This window comes from Notechis scutatus, chromosome 2 (assembly GCF_049901735.1).
Source record: "Notechis scutatus isolate UNSWTSFEM ecotype Mainland chromosome 2, rNotScu1.2, whole genome shotgun sequence".
In the NCBI taxonomy this organism is placed as follows: domain Eukaryota; kingdom Metazoa; phylum Chordata; class Lepidosauria; order Squamata; family Elapidae; genus Notechis; species Notechis scutatus.
In genome coordinates, this window is record NC_142010.1 from 21,704,596 (window position 1) to 21,726,151 (window position 21,556).

Below are 21,556 nucleotides of genomic sequence, written 5' to 3' on the forward strand. Positions count from 1 at the left end.
CAGGCTGATCCAACTTTGATGTAATATCCTTAAAACAAGTCAAAATGAGGCTCAGTAGTGTGTATGTGGCCTCCACATGCCTGTATGACCTCCCTACAACGCCTGGGCATGCTCCTGATGAGGTGGTGGATGGTCTCCTGAGGGATCTCCTCCCATACCTGGACTAAAGCATTCCCCAACTCCTGGACAGTCTGTGGTGCAACGTGCCATTGGTGGATGGAGCGAGACATGATGTCCCAGATGTGCTCAATTAGATTCAGGTCTGGGGAACGGGTGGGCCAGTCCATAGCATCAATGCCTTCGTCTTGCAGGAACTGCTGACACACTCCAGCCACATGAGGGCTAGTAATGTCTTGCATTAGGAGGAACCCAGGGCCAACCGCACCAGCATATGGTCTCACAAGGGGTCTGAGGATCTCATCTCAGTACCTAATGGCAGTCAGGCTACCTCTGGCGAGCACATGGAGGGCTGTGCGGCCCCTAAAGAAATGCCACCCCACACCATTACTGACCCACTGCCAAACCGGTCATGCTGGAGGATGTTGCAGGCAGCAGAATGTTCTCCATGGTATCTCCAGAGGCTGTCACATCTGTTTGTTACATGTGCTCAGTGTGAACCTGCTTTCATCTGTGAAGAGCACAGGGCGCCAGTGGCGAATTTGCCAATCTTGGTGTTTTCTGGCAAATGCTAAACGTCCTGCATGGTGTTGGGCTGTAAGCCCAACCCCCACCTGTGGACGTCGGGCCCTCATACCACCCTCATGGAGTCTGTTTCTGACAGTTTGAGCAGCCACATGCACATTTATGGCCCGCTGGAGGTCATTTTGCAGGGCTCTGGCAGTGCTCCTCCTGTCCCTCCTTGCACAAAGGCGGAGGTAGCGGTCCTGATGCTGGGTTGTTGCCCTCCTACAGCCTCCTCCACATCTCCTGATATACTGGCCTATCTCCTGGTAGCGCCTCCATGCTCTGGACACTACGCTGACAGACACAGCAAACCTTCTTGCCACAGCTCGCAATGATGTGCCATCCTGGATGAGCTGCACTACTTGAGCCACTTGTGTGGGTTGTAGACTCCGTTTCATGCCACCACTAGAGTGACAGCACCGCCAGCATTCAAAAGTGACCAAACCATCAGTCAGAAAGCATAGGAACTGAGAAGTGGCCTGTGGTCACCACCTGCAAACCACTCCTTTATTGGGGATGTCTTGCTAACTGCCTATGCTTTCCACCTGTTGTCTATTCTATTAGCACAATAGCATGTGAAATTGATTGACAATCAGTGTTGCTACCTAAGTGGACAGTTTGATTTCACAGAAGCGTGATTGACTTAGAGTTACATTGTGTTGTTTAAGTGTTCCCTTTATTTTTTTGAGCAGTGTATATTGTGCTGCCTCTCCCTTCCATCACTTCTAAAATCTCAAAACTTGGGGATGCTTTTTCTTACTGTGCATATTACAAATGATTGCCGTTTTATCTTGTGACTGTTAACATTGGGTTCAGATCTGTATTCAAACTGGGTCTCATCTCAACTGTGTTTTGGACATTTGCTATTTTCTCCACCTTCTACCAATAAAGTAACAAAAAATTACCCTGATGTTAAAAGGAATATGTTGAAATATAAACATAGTGACCTTGCAAAGGAGAAACCCTGAAACAGATGAGAATTGGATAAAACAAGAAGTACAGCCAGAGGTGTTATAAAGACATTTACAACCTTCTGTGTGATGAGCTAAGTAAATTTAAACTGGAATACGGGATTTGTCTACTGCTTTGCAACTACATTATGTTTGTCTTTGAGTCACTGCCCTACAATCCCATTTATGAAGAGCTTTTGAAGGACAAAAGAACACAGTATATGATTAGTTATATTTGTTATGTGGCTTAATTAAGAATAAAATGACTGACAACCAGTATATTAAAAAAAACCTGTGTTGAACATGCCCTGTTTCAAATTGGAAACAATTGTTCAGACGTTTCTGGAAAGTTTCCAATACCGTATTAATTTTTCTGGAGAAGTTACAAGTTCTAAATCAAGCACCGAACATTTTGGAATATCCAGAACGTTTCCAATAACACCAGAGCAACCCATTTCAAGCTTGAAATGTTTTGAATATAAAACAGCAGCCTCTTATGGATAACATTCCACTGAATTTGCTCATCAGGCATGTATTTTAAATTCGGAGTGAAAAGGTTTTTTTTTAAAAAAATGTTTTAATGGGTATCACAAAATACATATCCACAGAAGCAGCCCTAGATTTGTTCCCCTGAAGGCTAGCAATTAATCAATTGGTTGGCAACCAAGAGCAAAGGATGGATTTGGGCAGATCAAGTGTCACAAGCAGGGGCCTCAGTTGGGTGCTGCTAAAAGTTATAAAGGCAGCCTAATTCACCTCATAAAGCTGTTAATGTTTCTTGAAGCACTCAACTGAGGCCCCTGGTTGGTACAGTGCTGAAGATGCGGGCCTAGAAACCAAAAGACCAACCAGGATACTGTGTGGTCTTCTAGCCCTCTCCTCAAGTACCAAAGCCAGCTAGGTGAATTTGGGACACTTTCTCAGGTGAGTCCACCTTGCAGGTTTTTGCTGTGCAGCAAACAGGGATCAAAAGCATTAGATGTGCTGCCTTGAATTACAGAAAATAAAGACATAGGAATCTAAGAATAAATTAAAGTTTGGCAATCAAGTGTAAAGATTTAATTACTAAAGTCATAAGGGATTGAAATTTTAAAGTTAAAAAGGTATTTCAGAATCTCGACAAAATGTTAGAAATAATAAAAACCACTTATGGTTTAATAATTAAAATAATTTTTAAAAGGTTTTAATTAATAAATTATGATCTGAGCTGGGCATAGATGAATGACTCCTGTGATTTACAGACAATAAAAATTGGCTTGCTCCAGTCGTTTCCTTTATTGGATTTCCTCTGCAACATTTAACATTTATTTTAAAGTTTCTATTTCTATTTCTTTTTAGAGATAATCTTTCCTCCCCGCACCCCAAGCAAAAGAAAAGAAACAACAAAAATAATAATTATCCACACAAAGGTTCTTTTTAGTCAGAAGTAGAGGCACAATTTCTTGTAATGCCAGCAACAACAAAAACCAAACCATTGTCTTTCATTGCACATTTCAGTGCATACGAAAATCTTATTAAAATTGCAGTTTTTTCTCAAATCCAATAACATTGAGAGTTGTGTGCCATGTTGCAAAGTCTAAAATGAGTTGCTTAGTTAGTACAAAATATTACTATTTGCCCAGATTCATTATTTCATCTTATTAAAAATACTAAATTATGTTTCTGATGCAATTAAACTACATATGTATATATACCATAATATAATATAACCAATTTAAGTGCTAAGGGTTTGCATCAGATTAATATTTAAACTTCCATTTCCTCCCTACATAAAAATTCCTAAAAATACATCTATCTCAGAAATGTATTATCTCTCCCACTTAACTGCTATACGTATGTATGCATGCATCTATGTATGTATGTATTTAAACTAATTTATAGAGGTAGTCCTCAAATTATGAGAACTGGGACCAGAACTTCTGTTGTTAAACAAGTTGTTAAGTGAGTCATACCTGTTTTTATGAACTTTTTTTTACCAGTTGTTAACTGAATCACTGCAGTTACTAAGTGAATCGTGATCATTAAGCTAATTTGGTTTCTGTCCATTGAACTGCTTCTCAGAAGCCAGCTGGCAAATGATGATCACATGACTTAGGACAATGCAGCTGTCAGAAATACATGCTCACTGCCAAGTATCCAAATTTTGATCACATAACTGTGGCGATGCGGTGATAGTCAAAAGTGTGAGTACTGGTCAGAAGTCACTTTTTTCAGTGCTGTTATAACTTAAACAATCACTAAAGAAATGATTGTTTGCCCGAGGACTAGCTGCTCAATACATCGTGATTCCAGATGGTGGTCAAAACCCACAATTTAACACCCACACACCCACAGTTGTGGTGACAACAGTCAGCACATTTGATCAGTTCTGAGTGGGAATTCCCAAGCCCGCTGACAAAACCATGTCTTCAAGGCTTTGCAGAAAAGCAACAAGGTGGGGGCCAATCTTATCTCCGGGGGAAATGTTTCCAAAGGGAGAGAGCCACCACAGAGAAGGTCCTTTTCCTAGATTCTACCGGATGTACTTTCTTGATAGTTGGGACTTGCAACAATTCCCTGCCTTTCTGTTTGTTGGGCCAGGGACGTGTAATTGGGGAGAGGCATTCTGTCAATTAACCTGCCCTAAGCCATGGAGGGATTTAAAGCTGATGACCAGCATCTTGAATTACACCTGGAAGCAAATCAGCAACCAGTGAAGCTCCGCAAAAGAAGTGGCACAAATGCAAATTTGGACTCACACAAAACCATGCAGGCCTCTGCATTTTGAGCTGACTGACAGGTTCTGGATGCTTTTCAAGGACAGCCACGTATACAGCGCACTGCAATAGTCAATTACATGATGCATCCCTCTTGTTTCGTATAGTTTTGTGGTTAGGGATCATGTTGGAATGAATGCCATCTCTTTCAGGAGAAGTGTGTCTTTTCAGTGAAGTATAGCTCTTGGCTTTGTTCCTTATGTGATGCTGGCAATGGCACATAGTATGGTTAGGTTATACCAGGATACCTGATGCTTTAGTTTCCTGTTTCAAAACATTAAGCATGTATGCTTGAAATAATAAATTGTGGTAGGACTTCATCCTCTTTTTCTCTGTTTCCACTATCAATAAAGTGTCCTTTGCAATTTGGGGGTGGGAATTCAACACAGCGGATGTAGCCTGAGCAGTTTCATTGTCACAACCAGGCCTTTCTGATGTACCAAGGTGAGGTGGGAATAATTGCTGGCATTCAGAGAATTTGAGGTTTGCTTTTCAGCATGGCAGCTGCCCTTATGCGCTCTTCCTATTTGCCTCTCAGGACTGTCTAGAGGCTAGTCTGAATTTGGTAGATTTATGGGTCTCCAGCCACCACCCAATGCCCTGTGATCAGAGTAGCCTATACGCTCTGTAAAATAAATTAAGCAAACTTTTAATGGCAATCTGTCATGATCTGGTGTATCAATTTAAATAGCCTGAAATCTGCATGCTTAGGAAACACTTAAACTTGAGCGTGCATCTCTTAAGATAGCATACTCTTAAATGTTATTTTAAAGCAATTTCTGTACTGCTCTGTATAGTTGTCAAAATATTGTTCCAGTATTCAAAATTATGTATTCAAGCCAGGAACATTTAGGCAAGTTAGTAAAAGCTTTGGAGATAATATAAGAAAGGCTTGGACTAACAGCTACATGGATTAATTCCCTAAGGATGCAGGTTAGCAGTAGCCTTTTTCTATTATAGAATTCAAACAATATGAGTATGAAATCAAATCCATATGAAAAGTACATGCATACAGGCTAACTGGCTACATTTGCACATATTAAACTATGGTTTAACATTATATATGAGTCATGATAAACTCAAGGAAAACCTTGAGTTTATTCATCTCCAGCCACAAAGACAAGAAAGATTTCAGTTTCCATAGTTTTTGCTTTCTGGCTATAGATAAACTATGAAAAAATCACCAAGTTGTTCAAATATTCATCAAAGTTAGTTGTAAAGTATACTTCAGGGTTCATAAGCAAAAGTAAACCACTGGAAATTTTAAAGAGCTCTTGGGCCAAATGGACCAAGTATTCAGATTCTATACTGGAAAGAATAATCTTACCCTACTCGATCGCGTCAGGAACGAAGAAGTGCGTAGACGGTTCAACGTCGTGCCCATCCCCACGGTCATGAGGCAGTCCCGGCTACGATGGTTCGGCCATGTGAGTCGCGCTAAGGAAGAATCCATCATCAAATCTGCGATGAAGGTGACTGTCGGAGGAGCGAGACCGCGTGGTAGACCTAAGCAACGCTGGATGGACACGATCAAGGCCGATCTAGAGATCGCGAAGGCAGACCCGACATACGTGGCAGACAGAGAGGCGTGGAAGCAATACTCAAGGACATTAGCGGACCTCGCCAGAGCGCGAGACAAACGCTGAAGAAAAAGAAGAAGAAGACTGGAAAGAATAATCTTTCTGTATCTGAATGGATCCCTGGAATTTTGAGATCATTTTGGGGACATTGTCAACAAAGGATTTCCATGGAAAGATATATTCATGAAACAATTGGTCTAAATCAGGGGTCCCCAACCACCGGGCCGCGGACCGGTACCAGGCCATGGAGCACTCTTTACCGGGCCACAAAGAAAAAAAATAAAAAAAATGGCGGCTTTCTTCGCCTTCGGTGAATGCTGCTGGGATCGGGATCAAGGACACAAATGAAAGGGGAGGGAGGAAGCAACCGAAGCCTGTCCTGCTCTCTGGCTCAGCTCTCTCAGTCGCTTTCTCGCTCCTCCACCAGCCCAGGAAGAAACTGCTTCAAAGAAGCCGGGGGGTGTGGCTTTTCTTGTCGCCGCAGCTTCCCGAGCGCCCGTTTCACCCCACCCGCCCGCCCGCCCGCTCGCGGTTCAATCCACAGTGCTCCGTTCTGCCTGCCTGCCTGTGGATTGAACGCAGCGGGCGGGCGGGCGGGTGGGTGAACGGCGTCGGGAAGCTGTGGCGACAGGAAAAGCCACCCTGCCGGCTTCTTTGAAGCAGTTTCTTCCTGGGCTGCTGGAGGAGCGATAGAGTGACTGAGAGAGGAACGAGGCAGACACCTGAGGGATGAGGCTGAGGGAGGGAGGGAGACACCTGAGGGATGGGGCTGAGGGAGGCAGGGCCGAGGCGCTCCCTGAACTTGGTGGTTTGCTGGCAGACGTTTTATTACCCGACTAGGTAACAACATCAGATGTTACCTAGTCAGGTAATGAAACGTCTGCAAGCAAACTACCAAACTCGATTCTCACCCCCCCGGTCCTTGAAAAAATGTTTCTGCTTGAAACCGGTCCCTGGTACAAAAAGGTTGGGGACCACTGCTCTAAATGGCATAGCAAAAATGCAATTTATCAGAACGCAAAAAATGAAGTTGCTTCTGCAACCAATTTCTGCTCCCTGCATCCCAACCCACTTCATTTTCTAAGAATGCTTTACATGAGGCCAAAGGCCCCCTAGGGAACAAACGCTACACCAGAGAGTAGGGCTTTGTATAGCATGCAAACTTCTCATTTAATTATCAGATGGGGTGGAGAGCAGAACAGGAGGTACGGCATATTGGTTCCTATTCTAAGAAAATGTCATTTGCATTGTCCAGCCTACTTTCCATTTACAAATGCTTTGAAAAGCCCTGCCAATAATTTTAAGTACTGTCCCTATTTTAAATGTTCTTTCCTTTGCCATTCTTACATGTCCTAGGAACAAACAGCTTGCAAATATAATTTCCAGACTGTGTTTTATTAGCGTTTGTTGAAAAGCATTACATTTGGAAATAATATTGCACATGGCATTAAAAAAATAAGGATTTCTACCACAGGATGGATTTGCATTCAGAATCCAATATGAATACTTCTAATTGTGCAGATATAATATTTGGTTGCTTGATTTATAATGCATAAAAAGGAACAGTTGCCATAACTGCAAAATGCTGCATTTTGGAAAATAAAAACAATGGAGGTTTGTTGGTAACTAAATTGTTATAATACTGTTCACTCACTGATTTAAGGAAAAACAATGTTAGATTACATGATGGTAGTATTTCATCTCCAAAAGCACCATAGCCATTTCTGGGGACAATCCAGAAGGAATTTCTCCAGCTTTAACTTCTTATTTAACCCTTTAACTCTTGTTCCCAGAAGTTGTAATCATAAGGAGATGGATTAAACACAGTTTGAACCTGAAGACTGATTTTTAGCATTCTATATTGTGGTCAATGACCATAACAAAACAAAAACGTTATAATGTGATCATCTGCCATGTTTTTAAAGGATGCCCTCTTGTGTATCCTTTGTTTTTAAAAAGTCATAATATTAGAGCAGCCACATGCATATCACGAGACAAAAGACAGAAGAGTCCAACACATGTCCACTCTCCAATCTTTAAAAACCAATAATAAATATTCATAGCAAAATAAGAACAGAAAGCCTCCAATACCGTTTTAGACAAAGCCAGACTGATTCGTAATACATTGTTCCGGGGATGCTGGGTCATCTTCTTGAAAATTAAAAACAAGAGAACGAACAGAAAATCAATCATCCACTTTCCGCGCCAGCCTGCAGAAAGTCCAGTTGTGCTCGACTGTGTTTTCATTGGCTCGTTCACTCATGTGGTGGACCCTCGTGTTTCGGATGGTGAAGCCTTGCTTTGTTATATACTCCATCAGGTGGACTCTGAGCGAGACTTCTTGGTGGTAATCGCAGGGCCCAAATGTGAAAGAAACCTGGCAGTCCCTGGTGTCCATCATGTGCTTATTCCACTTGGTGAAATAGTTGGAAATGCCTTCCAGCAAGGAGTGGACCTTGGTTGTGATGGTTAGCTGTGTGATGATCACTGCCACCGGGTTGGAGTACTTTGATAGTTTGCGTGTACTAGACAACTCTACTACCTCTTCGAAAGTATCCACAGGATACAAAGGTTTAGGATCATTCAGACATTGTATTAAGGGCTCAATCTGGTAAAAATCTGCCTCTTTCCGAAGCAGATCAAATTCCTTAAAATCCAACGGTAGAGTTAGCTCTGAGGTTCGTAGAAAGTTGAGAACGTACCGGAAAAGAGGCCCATCTCGGTCAATGAAGTAATTGCCCTGAGAATCTCTGGCAGTCGGGAAATCGCCCCTGAACATGGCCCCCAACATCGAATCAGGATATCTCGTAAGAGTTGTAAGCGATGTTGTGTACAAGTGTCCACCCACATTTAGAGTGATCGGCTCAGTCATCTTAGGGAAGAAAAAATAAGTTTCAGAACACTTTTACACTCATATGAGCACACGTTACCTGGTTTTAAATACAGGCAGTCCTCGACTTCAAAGTTACAATGGCACTGAAAAAAGTGACCTATGACCATTTTTCATACTTATGACCATTGCAGCATCCCCACGGTCACGTGATTTACCTTCGGATGCTTGACAATTGACTCATAATTTAGGATAGCTGCAGGGTCCCTGAGTCATGTGATCCCCTTTTGCGACTTTCTGACAAACAAAGTCAATGGGGAAACCAAATTCACTTAGCAACCGTGTTACTAATTTAAGAACTGCAGTGATTCATTTAGCAAATGTGGTGAGAAGTTGTGAAATGGAGCAAACTCACTTAACAGATTTCTCACTTAACATAATTTGGAGCTCAATTGAAGTCATAAGCTGAGGACTATGTGTATTCAATAAATCACTTGATTCATAATTGATTCACCTAATGTTATTGTTAGGAAGTATTTTTCAAACGTTTACCTGGAAATTGCCTTTCTTTAATTTTAACCCACTTTTGCATTCTGGAATGGGAAACAGGTTTAACCTTCTTTCAGATATTTAAAAGGCTAAGCAAATCCAATAGATCACAATTTAAAGTGGTACCCCTATACCGTTTAACTTCCCCTATAGCAGGAGTATCAAACCGGTGGCCCACGGGCTAGATGCATCATGCGTGCACCATGCCCCCCCCCCAGCTCTGTGAAGGGAAAAAAGATGTTGCAAAATTGTCACATGATGGCAAAGTGACACTGGGAGTTTGACCCCCATACCCTACAGGCCTTGTTGGCTGGATTCCAGGATAGCTTATAATTGACAACAACCACCCAACTGAATAATATATATAAAAGAATGCAATGTGGGAGGATCAATGTATCAGTTTTGAATGGAGTTTTCAGAAGAGTCAAATAACCACTTGTCTGAAATGGTATAGGGTTTCCTGCCTAAGCAGGGGGTTGGAATAGAAGACGACCTCCAAGATTCCTTCCATTGTTATTCTATTCTAAATAACAAAAAAACACCTCACTGAAATAATTTAGAAAAATTGTACCACTGAAAAACTGTGATTCTGAAATGTGCATCAGAGAAGGTATAAATTGCTTCTGGCATGTAAGGCTTTTTAAAATATGACATACAGGCTCTAGAAAAGGTAAACAATTTGCAACATTTCCTTGTTTATTGGTGGAAATAGTTGAGGTAGCAATGATTACTTAAAACCCAATTGGAAAGTAGTTTGTTACTGATTCACTGGAGGGGAAAATCATGCAGAAAAGAACATGGGGCAGAATCCAAAGTACACATAATTTTTTGGAATACAGTGCTGTGAAACTAGAGATGTTCACTTGAATTTCCTAGAACATCCAAGGATACTGGGAATTTCTCCAACATAAGCTTTTCTGAATGAGGTTTCACCACGCAACAAGCATTCTAGCAGGCGGAGATTAATTGAAAATAGGATCACTACATCAGACTTGCTGAAAAAAATGGCTGCATGAAATCTAGCATAAACATGGTCTCTGAATTATCCTCCTAATTAGCAAATTAACTTTTGCTGTAGGTCTGTGAAGACCTGTGAAGACCTGTGTATTTTAAATGTAGCTTTGGGATTAAGATAACTATCTGTGGAAACTTTGTATAATGAAAAAAAAAATGTATTCTGAAAAATATGTGTTATTGAGCAATAGAAATACTTACTATATATCCCCAGTCTCCATTATCCATCTGTTCCAATGCACGATCTACACAAATCTGTGTTTACGTGGTGTTTTTGAAAAGATGTAGAATTCACCACTTACTCTTACCCTGTTTGGGGGAGGAGGGGGGGAGGGGGGAAGAGAAAGAAAGCATTGCACACTATGAGACAATAAAAAGCAAGCAGTCTCTATCTTGGATACAAAGAAACAGAAATTAAATCAAATGCGATAGAATCCTTTCTGCATTCGGACTACCCTGAAACTTATACAGCCTCCCAGGAAATATGAAAACTGGTTGGTTATGCTGCCTTCCTTAAATAATGAGCTGCAGTTTCTCTCAAAAAGATTTCACTTTAAAAACACCACACATTTTTATCCGGTCAAAAGGATCTGGTTTTGAACAGCTATCAACTCTTCCAAACACATACCAGCCACTCCCAAACCCTTACTATTTATTTCCCAACCAGGGAGGTGCTGGCTAGCATCTATGTCTGTTTTTCCCTGAGCACCGGCTTATTGCTTTCCTTTACTCTTACTCTCCTTTCCTGTGTACGCATACGCACATCTGGGATGGGCCCCTTCTCCTGGAAGCCGTTCGGATCATCCAGTGTGTGGGAGGTGCTTCAGTCTGCGTCGTTGTAGGCTGAGCTTAATTACTGAGGATTCACGTGGCTGCCTTGCAATCCCCAGTTTTACGCTCAGCCTTCGTTAGGTTAGGCTGTGTATCTCCCACTCTTGGCCGATTCAAGCATACTCATTATTATTTCAGGTTTGCCTTTTATTCCTGGTTCTCCCTTAGCCTCTGCGCAATTGGGGTGGCTGTAGCAGGGGAGCGTGTTTCTTCGCCCCCAGGGGGGATAGAGAGCGGGCGGTTTTCGCGCTCCGGCGTCAATCCTCCCCCCCCCTTTCAATTCGGCTCCTTGCCTGCCGCTTGTTTCGCGCCGCTCTCATAGCGGCTTTATCGATCGCGCTGATAAGCGCAGCTGGTGTTCCCCCCCCACCAAAACGCCGATCGCCCCAGCAAGGGGCGAAAATTACTTGGCTGCCTCGCTCGGCTCCTAGGTGTGCCGGAGAGGCTTATGTAGCGCTCTGAGCGGCCCGGGATTAAAGAGTAGGTGGCAGCCGCCATTTTGGGCGCCGCCGCATGTATAACGGGCGTCATTTTAATAGGCCTCGTCGGGCTGCGAAGGGGCTAGCTCCTGTTGTAGGCCTGCCAACCTATGAGAGCTACTGCAGATTCAATTTAATTGGCTATCTTGTTGGCTTTCCGCAGCATGCTCAGAGCAGAAAATCGCAGCCTATCCCTCCCGGTTTGTGCCTGGGAGCTCCAGCTGCCAGAGGCCTCACTCCAGCCTCAGGCGTTTATTTGGCCAATTGGATATTTTTAACATTATATCTGAGGTCACTCCCTCCTGGGAGCACTGAACAGATCCCTGTTCATTTCTTGTATATGAAAAATTAATAATAATAATAAATAATAATAATAATAATAATAATAATAATAATAATAATAATATAATGTAATGTAATATTATATAGAGATATACATATATATCTATTGGTACATGGCAATAACGCATTACCAACACTGATTGGATTACATATACAGTGCTTATAAGCATGTATATATATTTATATCAATAATTATAACAATAATAATATTGTAGAACTTACATATCTAAATTCCAAAAGGGGGTGCGGGCCAGCTGAAAGGACACCCGGCCTTTGTTGTAGGCCGAACCCTTGGCGAGCCAACCGCCTTAAATTGGAGCTATAGTCCTTTCTTCTATAATGGCAGATGACAATTCCACTAGAGGCCCTTCGTTGAAGGCCAGATCTCAGTCCTACCACCTGCGCAGACAGGCTAAGGAAGCCTCTAAGGAAACTTCTAAGGCTTCTCAGAGAGACGCCCTAAGGCGCCATAGGGCACTGGAGAAAGAATTTGACAGGTGATCTAGAGAGGCACAACCAGTGCCCCCAGCCCCCTTCCTTCTACCTCCAGACACCCCCCCCTCCTCCAGATTCCTCTTCCCTCTCCAGGCGCAGCTTACAGGGACACCAGGTGCCCGAACCAACAACCAGACGAACGCTCGAAGCCACTTTCACACCCACGGCCGCTGGCCTGCGCCAGGAGGAGGCCGCCTCTGTCGAGATTCCTGCGCACATGCAGGCATGGATGGAACAGACTATCCGCCAGGGGATAGCAGAGGGCCTTTAACAGATGTCCAGGTCCGGTCCCCCCTCGATGGCGCCCGAACACGTCTCGCCATCACTCAGGTCCTTGCCTAGATTGGACCCCACTCATGGTCAGGTACCTTTATGGGGGACAGCCCCCGCTCAGAAGGGGAAATGGAGAAGGCTATAGAGGACCTGGTTCGGTTCGGGGAGGAGGAAGATCTTGAATGGGGGTCCATACACCAAGGGGAACCCCTATCGGAGATAGACCCGAAGGAAGGGGACATGTCCGAGGACGAGGGCCTCACCCCCGATCAACTCACCTTGTGGGTTTGTTCAAAGCACACATATTTTAAATCCCTGCTATTTAAGGCCAAGAGCATTTCTGGCCTATCTGTTCAGTCCTCCTCGCTCTCCCCCCTCCGGCAGAGGGACAAGAGGACGCCGTTTTTAGGCAACCCGTGGTGGAGGCGGAAGTTATTCCGGCCCCACTCATATTTCACGACCTAGTTTCAGACCAGTTGGACTCTATAAGAGCTCCCCCTGCCCCATCCAGCCAGGACAAGAGGTTCTTAACCTCGATTCGAGCTCCTGCAACTTGATTAACACCCCCGAGGTAGACGAACCCTTCGTTGGCTTAGTATCCTCGTCCTCCCCCAGTGACCCCTTGGAGGCTCTAAAACCCGAGGACAAGAGGTCCGAACTGCCGTTGAGTAGGGCTCATCAGGCTGACACCTGGGCTGTCAGATCGGCCATGGCCGCTTCCTTTTTCACCAGGTCCTCGATCCGGTGGCTCCGCCAACTGAAACAGCATGTTTCCCCCTCTAACACTAGGGCACATCAGGACATTGTAAAGTTAACGGCCGCAGTGGAACCCTCGGCCGACGCCACCTACCACAGCCCTTTGTCAGGTGGCCTAGAGGTAGAGCACTTGCCTCACAGTCAGGAGGCTGTGAGTTCGATCCCAGGTAAAGGCTGATATTTCAGATAGACTCTCCTGCTCTTGTACATTACCTCAACGGTTAAGTTCTCCGCCCGAGTAATAACCTCTCACGTTACAGCTCGCCGCCTACTCTGGCTCTAGCACTGGCAGGCGGACATAAAAAAAAAAAAAAAAAACAAGGTTAAGCTGGCCACTGCCCCCATTAAGGGGGACAGACTATTTGGCACCGCCCTGGAGCCATTGCTATCTGAAACCTGAAGCAAGAAAAAATTTCTCCCCCCCCTTTTTTTTCGGAGGTCAGAGTCAAGAAAGCCTCTGCCCTTTCGGAGAGGTTCCTCCCGACCCTTCTACCAGTCCCCTTCCAGCCCAGGTATCCGAGACCCCCTCCTTCCGGCAATTCCAGCCCCAGGATCGAGCCGATCCAGGTTACAGGAACAGGAGGGGCGGCAGCTACAGACGGCCCTTCACGGGCCCCGGAGGGAAGCCTCTCTGGCGCACCAGATAGACCCTGCTCCTCCCTTCCCATCGAGGGATGCCTCAGGCATTTCGCCGACCGATGGGATTCCCCCACTTCCGTTGCCTGGGTCCGTGGCACCATCAGGCTTGGTCTCGCGCTTGAATTCCAGCGCCCCCCCCCCGACTTCTTTATGGCATCCCCCCTTTCGAGGGACCCCACCAAACACAACTCAATGGATTCAGCCATTCAGCACACCATCCCAGCGGGGGCAGGGGTTTTACTCCCTCCTCTTCGTGATTCCCAAACCCTCAGGGGGATGGAGGGCGATTCTAGACCTGAAACGCCGGAACCGTTACCTGATCTACCGCAGGTTCAAGATGGACACCCTACAGTCCATTCTACTGGGCATCAGGCAGGGGGACTGGCTAGCCTCTATAGACCTTTCAAAGGCGTCTCCCCACTCCCATTCCGGCCCTTCCATTCCATATTCCTCAGATTCTGCTACAACCACCGCCACTTCCAATATGTGGCTCTTCCCTTTGGGTTGGCCCCTGCCCCGAGGATCTTCACTAAGGTCCTCGCGTCTCTGGCGGCCCCCGCAGGAACCTCCCGGTTCGTCTCCATTGTTACCTGGATGACATCCTCGTCCTGTCCCACCCCAGACTCTAAGCAGGGAAGGATGTCAGAGCTACCCTCTCTGCCCTCCAAGACCATGGGTTCCTGGCAAACTGGCAAAAGAGCCGACTGTTACCACCTACACGGATCACCCCTTGGGGTCCGTCATTAACTCAGTTCGAGGAAAGGTTTTCCCTTCCTCGGAAAGATTCCTTAACATTCAGGAAACCGTCAAACAAGTCAGACGTTCAAGAAGGGTAACACCTTTAGAATTGTCTAAGCTACTAGGTAAAATGGTCTCATGTATTTCCATTGTTCCCTGGGCCCGGTTACACACCAGGTCCCTACAGTGGTTCCTGCTCCCGTTCCAACGGTCCTGCAGAAGCAATTCAAAGGCCACGGTCAAGGTGCCTTCAAGGGTCCTCACGTCTCTCCTCTGGGTACCAGTCCCGCCATCAACAAGGGACATGGCTTCAAGGAGCCCCAACGCCTCACCCTCACCACAGACGCCAGCCTGTCCGGATGGGGCGATCACATCCACTCGCTCTCGACTCAGGGCACATGGTCTCAGGTAGAACGAGCATGCAGTATAACTGGTTGGAACTCCGCGCCATCCACCTGGCCCTGCGCAACTTCCTCCCTCAGGTACGCGGGCGGCATGTCCTCATACTCGCGGACAACATCACGACCAAGGCCCATGCCAACCGACAAGGGGGCACCAGTCCATCCGTTTGATGAGAGAGGCCGAGCGCCTCTGCCATTGGGCGGAGCGCAATCCCCTCACTCTCAAAGCCGAGCACATCTCAGGGGACTTAAACACCCAAGCAGACTGGTTGAGCAGGACCACGGTGGACCAGCCCAAGTGGCGCCTCCACCCGTCACTGTTCAGGGAAGCGACCAAGCTGGTCGGTCTCCCGTTAGTGGACCCCTTCGCATTCCCCCTCAACACTCGACTCCCCAGGCTTTCTCGAGGTACCCCTCCCACGGGGCCGAGAACTACAATGCCCTCCGTTGCCCCTGGCCATCAGGGCTTCTATATGCATCCCTTTAGCCCTGGTCCCCAGAGTCATCCAGAAGCTCATCTCCGAGAAAGCAGAACTGATTCTGGTGGCACCCTACTGGCCCAGGCGCCCATGGCTTGCGGACCTCCGCAACCTATCGGTGGCCCCTCCCTGGAAAATCCCTCCGATCAGGATATCCCTTTCTCAGGGTCCCCTCCAGCACCCGGATCCTCAGTGGCTCCTGTTAGCAGTTTGGAGGTTGAGCGGGAGCGTTTAAGAAAGGGGCAGTTTCTGACCAGGTTATTGATACTATTCTAGCCGCCAGGCGCCCTCCAACCCGGATATACAATGCCTCTTGGAATAGTTTCTGCAAGGGTGCCAGGGGTTCCAGGTCAACCCGCTTTCACCCTCCATCGTTCAAGTGTTGACATTCCTCCAAGAGGGTCTGAGGAAAGGTCTTTCTCCGAACTCCCTGAGGCATCAGGTCGCAGCCCTTTCAACCGTCATTGTTTTGACAATCTGGGGTCCCTTCCCTCCACCCTCGCATCAGGGCATTCCTCAGGGGAACCACCAACTTTGTCCCCCAACGGTTCACAGATACCCTACCGGGGACCTCAATAAGGTCCTGGTGGCCCTTATTAAACACCCCTTGAGCCTCTCAGGGTATCCACTCTCCAGTTCCTAACGTACATAGTCGTGTTCCTGGTGGCCATTACCTCGGCTCGCCGAATATCAGAGATAGCAGCCTTGTTGGTGAGGTAGGACCTTTGCATCTTCCATGCCGACCGGGTAGTTCTCCGGCCGGGCCCTACTCAACTCAACCTTCCACAGGGCACAGGAACTTACACTTCCGAACTTCTGCCCCAATCCCCCGTGGGAAAGGGAGAAGCTCTGGCACACCCTGGACGTTAGACGGGCCCTCCGCATTTACATTAAACGTACCCAACCCTTCAGGAGATCCGAATACCTTTCCTCTCCTTTCAGCCCAAATCATTAGGCCACAAAGTGTCCCCGTCAACCATCGGCCGCTGGATTAGCGCTACTATTTCCAAGGCGTACTTGTCCCAGGCCCTGCCGGTTCCCAGCAGAATAACGGCACACTCCTCCAGAAGTGCTGCTACCTCTGCAGCTGGGGCCACTCAGGCTCCAATTGCTGGTATTGGTCGGACGGCCACTTGGGCCTTCCCATCTCCCTTCATTAGACATTATAAGATCGACATATTTACCTCGGTGGAGGCTTCGTTTGGTAGAAGAGTCCTCCAGCGAGTACTCGAGGAACCACAGGGGTCACAGAACCAGACGGAGTCCCCCCCGTAGGACAGCCAAGCTTTGGTATGTCCCACACACTGGATGATCCGAACGGCTTCCAGGAGAATGGGCGTTGGTTCTTACCTGACACGCCATTTCTCTGGGAGCCGTGAGGATCATCCAGCCCCACCCTTATTAGTTTTCCATCTGGTGGGGTCTTGTTTCGGCCAATGAACCCTTTAGCATAGTAAGAGGAGAGCAGGATTTTCTATTCACTCTCGACTTCGCGTAAACTGGGGATTGCAAGGCAGCCACGTGATGAAGAGCGGAGCAATCCTCAGTAATTAAGCTCAGCCTACAACGACGCAGACTGAAGCACCTCCCACACACTGGATGATCCTCACGGCTCCCAGAGAAATGGCGTGTCAGGTAAGAACCAACGCCCAATCTATTCCTCCCCCTGACTCAGCTCAGGCCCCTAAGACAGCCTCTCCATCTAGCGGACGATGGAAGGCCCGGCTCTGGCTCTGATACTGTTTCCTTATTAAAACCTTCCAAAGGCTTTGAAGCTGGCCCAGGCTCTCCCTCAACCTTCTCATCTAACTCTGCTGCTAGCTCTGCTGGCAGTCAATGGGCCACAACACTGAGCCTGTCAGCTAGAAAGCTGACAGCCTAGCTCCGGTCCTTGCATCAGCTCCTGCCCACCTAGCAATTCGAAAGCATGCAAATGCATGTAGATAAATAACTACCACTTCAGTGAGAAGGCAACCATGTTCTGTGGACCTCAGTATATCATCATGCTAGCCACATTACCATGGAAAGGGTCTTTGGACAACATTAGTTCTCTAGACCAGGGGTCTGCAACCTTAAACACTCAAAGAGCCATTTGGACCTGTTTCTCACAGAAAAGAAAACACCGGGGGCCAATAATTTAACAACCAGTGTGACTGGGTGGGTGTGGCCAATTCAATGTCACTCACTTCCATCCAGTCACCTCCTGCTCTGGAATATGGAGCGAGTCTCCATCCCCCGCCATCACCCTTACCTTCTCAGGCCAGGTGAAGAGTGACGGGGAGGGGAGGGGCAGGGCCAGCCAGTGGTGGGATCAACTGACAGGGAGCCGCAGCAGAGGGCCGAAAGAGCCGCATGTGGCTCTAGAGCCACAGGTTGCAGACCCCTACCCTAGACTAAGAAATGGAGATTACCACCGCCTCCTAATCTTGGACATGACTGGACAGGGGAAATCTTTACCTTTTCATTAATAGTATATGACTATTTGCAAATAATATTTTTATGGCAAAGTAGTATAGTCAAGGAATTAATTCACTTATTAAATTATGTTATGTCTGTTTAAATACCACTTCACATTATTGCCCTAAGTTCATCACTTGAGATTATTCTATTTATTTATTTTATTTATTTGATTTGCCAATTGTTTACAAGATAATAAGTATAAATGTATACATAGTTGTGAATACATGAAATGGGTACATATAAGAAAAATAAAAGAATAAGAGAAACAATAGGACAGGGGACGGTAGGCACGTTGGTGCGCTTATGCACGCCCCCTACAGACCTCTTAGGAAAGGGGTGAGGTCAATAGTAGACAGTCTAAGGTTAAAGTTTTTGGGGTTTGGGGAAGAAACTACAGAGTCGGGTAGAGTATTCCAGACATTGACCATTCTATTGCTGAAGTCGTATTTCCTGCAATCAAGTTTGGTGCGGTTTACTTTGAGTTTGTATCTATTGTGTGCTCTTGTGTTGTTATGGTTGAAGCTGAATTATTCATTGACAGGTAGGACATTGCAATGTATGATTTTATATACCATGCTTAAGTCAGACCGAAGACGGCGTAATTCAAGGTTTTCAAGTTCTAGAATTTCAAGTCTGGTGGCATAAGGTATTCTACAACGAGTAGAGGAGTGGAGAACTCTTCTTGTGAAATATTTCTGGACTTTCTCAATTGTGCTAATATCAGATACGTAGTGTGGGTTCCAGACTGATGAACTGTATTCGAGTATTGGTCTAGCAAATGTTTTGTATGCTCTGGTTAGTAGTGTGATATTACCAGAGAAAAAGCTACGTAGGATTAGGTTAACAACTCTTAATGCCTTTTTGGCTATGTAGTTGCAGTGGGCTCTAGCACTTAGATCATTAGAGGTGAGTATTCCAAGGTCCTTTACAGAGCTTGGGTCATCAACAAGATCTTGACTATTCAGCTTGTATTTTATTTTCTGATTTTTTTGCCAATATGTAAGAACAGAGCATTTATTTGTTGAGATTTGAAGTTGCCATTTGTTTGACCATTCAGATACATAGTCAAGATCTTTTTGTAGGGTAGCAGTATTCTGTAGTAAAGTGTTTTGCTTTAGAACCAACTGAAATAGAAGAATAATCACATAAAAGGAAGAGAAATGGAAAAACAGAAAGATTTCAACATAAACCATGTGCAAGTTTTCTGCTTGATTTTTAATAATAAAACAAATTATTTCAGCATGTATTTTAACAATGTTCTAATCCAGTTAAAAAACACAGCACCCAAATTACTAAACCATTTATTATCAAGTTCATTTTTATGGATTTCAGTCCAAAGTCCACAAAAAGGTTTTGCAATAATAATAATATCTTTTAGTCTAAAATATTTTTAGTTGTTTTTAGTGGAAAAGGTTAATACAGTTATTGTTCTAGAAACAAATACAGATACGGTTTCTGAAACAATTCAGATGTTTCAAAACTCCTATCCCAATAAATATTCTAGGAATAAGAATGATAGTACCAACCCTGTCATACCTGCTTAACATATTAGAGATGACCAGAATAATTTGATATGAAAAATAACTACAACTTTTATTTTTCACTCAAGTTTAAGTCAGATATTGTATGGGCAAGAATAAAGGGAAAGTCCATCTCAAGTAGAGCTCAATTCCTGGTAATAATTTTTGCTCTGCAATAAACAGCAAGCTGTGTATCGGCCATTATTATGGAAAACCATGGCTTCTAGTACAATGTAATGGGCTGCCTTTCATTACACTGCCTAAGCAAAAACAGCAGTTCACATATATCATTCTTTGCCTCTTACAATGGGGAATTATTATAAATCACTCTGAATAGTGACCCACGCCCACAGCACAACATGAAGACTCCTCTGCAATATGTAGCAAAAGATCAATGAAAGCTTAATGCTTAGTTAGAAACAGCAGTGTCACTCTCATCCTTTTTCTTTTAAAAAAAATCTCATTATATCCCAAATACTAGTTTTCTTATATGGAAAAATGTAGCTAAATGTGCCTTCACAGAAAAAGTGTGAGGATAAAAGAAAAGAGAAGAGAATAGAGAGCCACAAAACCAGATCTGAAAATGGTGACCTATTTCTAGATATTGTCCACTCACAGTATGATACATTTGCATCATCTTTGTAACTGCCTATTTAAGATCCAAAATTACAAGCTGTATCACCAGAAGAAAATATGTTTTAACTTATTTAAGTCCATTACCAATTATTCCTACCTCTGAAGGATGCAGATCTTACCAAGGTGATACTTCTCAGTTTCCTCACATGTGCCTTACTGAAATATATTCACTTTAGAAACTATAGTTATCCAGTGCAGCAGCCCAATTGCTAAACAAGATTGGGTGCATGGAACATGATGGCTCCCTTGTTTTAAAAAACTGACTTCCTATTTCTAAGTGCTAAGATCCACTGAACTGTTTAGGGTCAGAATATTAAAAAGGCTATCTTCTCCCATGTTCATCTTCTACAGCTACCGATTTGTCTATCGAGATCCTCTGCTATGACATTTTCTGTGACCAAACATCTCCTAAGGCATGGCCTTTTTGGTGGCTCACTTAAGCTTGGTAATCTGTTTATCTTTTTAATGTAGTCTAGACAACCCTGTGATTCATTGGATCATCCTCTGAGAGAAAGTTAGTAGTATGATGTGACCAGAATAATATTTTTTTTGCCCAATGCCCATGAACAAAAATAAAACAAACAAATGTACTGTAGTGGCAAACAAACTTCAATCATAAGTCAATATTTACTAACCTAAAGAGATAAAAGGATTCCCATGGGCAGACCAAACAGAATGGGCGTTGGTAGAAGTTACCGTGAACGCCCTTTCTATCTATGCTGCGAGAGAGCCCAGGATGGCTTGACTCCTTCCTATGATGTCATAGCTGAGTCTGTACTAAGCTATAAAAGCCAGCCCCCGGGAGAGACCCCAGCTTTGGCGAAGATACTTGACAGACTGAAAGGTGTCTCTGAAAGCCCAAAATAAATACAGAAATATGTCTTACCCTCTCCGGATGGATCAAGGGAGGGGCTGGGCTCTCTCGCAGCATAGATAGAAAGGGCGTTCACGGTAACTTCTACCAACGCCCATTCTCCTCCATGCTGCATCGACAGCCCAGGATGGGACATACCAAAGCTTGCATAACCACAGGCAGGTCCTCGTCTGGCTCATCACACCGACTGTGGAACCACTCGTCGAAGCACCTGTCTGCCGAAGGCCGCAGTCGCCGAGACAAAAGCATCCAGACGGTAGTATCTGATGA

At 45.1% G+C, this 21,556-nt stretch overlaps 1 protein-coding gene across 6 annotated transcripts in view; it reads right to left on the reverse strand.

Annotated features, from left to right (window-relative positions):
* Positions 1-7,346: 7,346 nt before the first annotated feature.
* The window catches only part of KCTD6 (potassium channel tetramerization domain containing 6), a 31,301-nt gene continuing 17,091 nt past the window's right edge, over positions 7,347-21,556 (reverse strand). For all 6 annotated transcript variants that reach the window (XM_026682852.2, XM_026682848.2, XM_087953709.1 and 3 more), the window contains 2 exons: positions 10,565-10,672; positions 7,347-8,842 (listed from right to left, as the gene is read on the reverse strand). In XM_026682852.2, the coding sequence (XP_026538637.1) occupies positions 8,156-8,842; positions 10,565-10,591 (714 nt within the window). In that variant the 5' untranslated portion in view covers positions 10,592-10,672 and the 3' untranslated portion in view covers positions 7,347-8,155. The remainder of the gene's footprint in view (positions 8,843-10,564; positions 10,673-21,556) is intronic.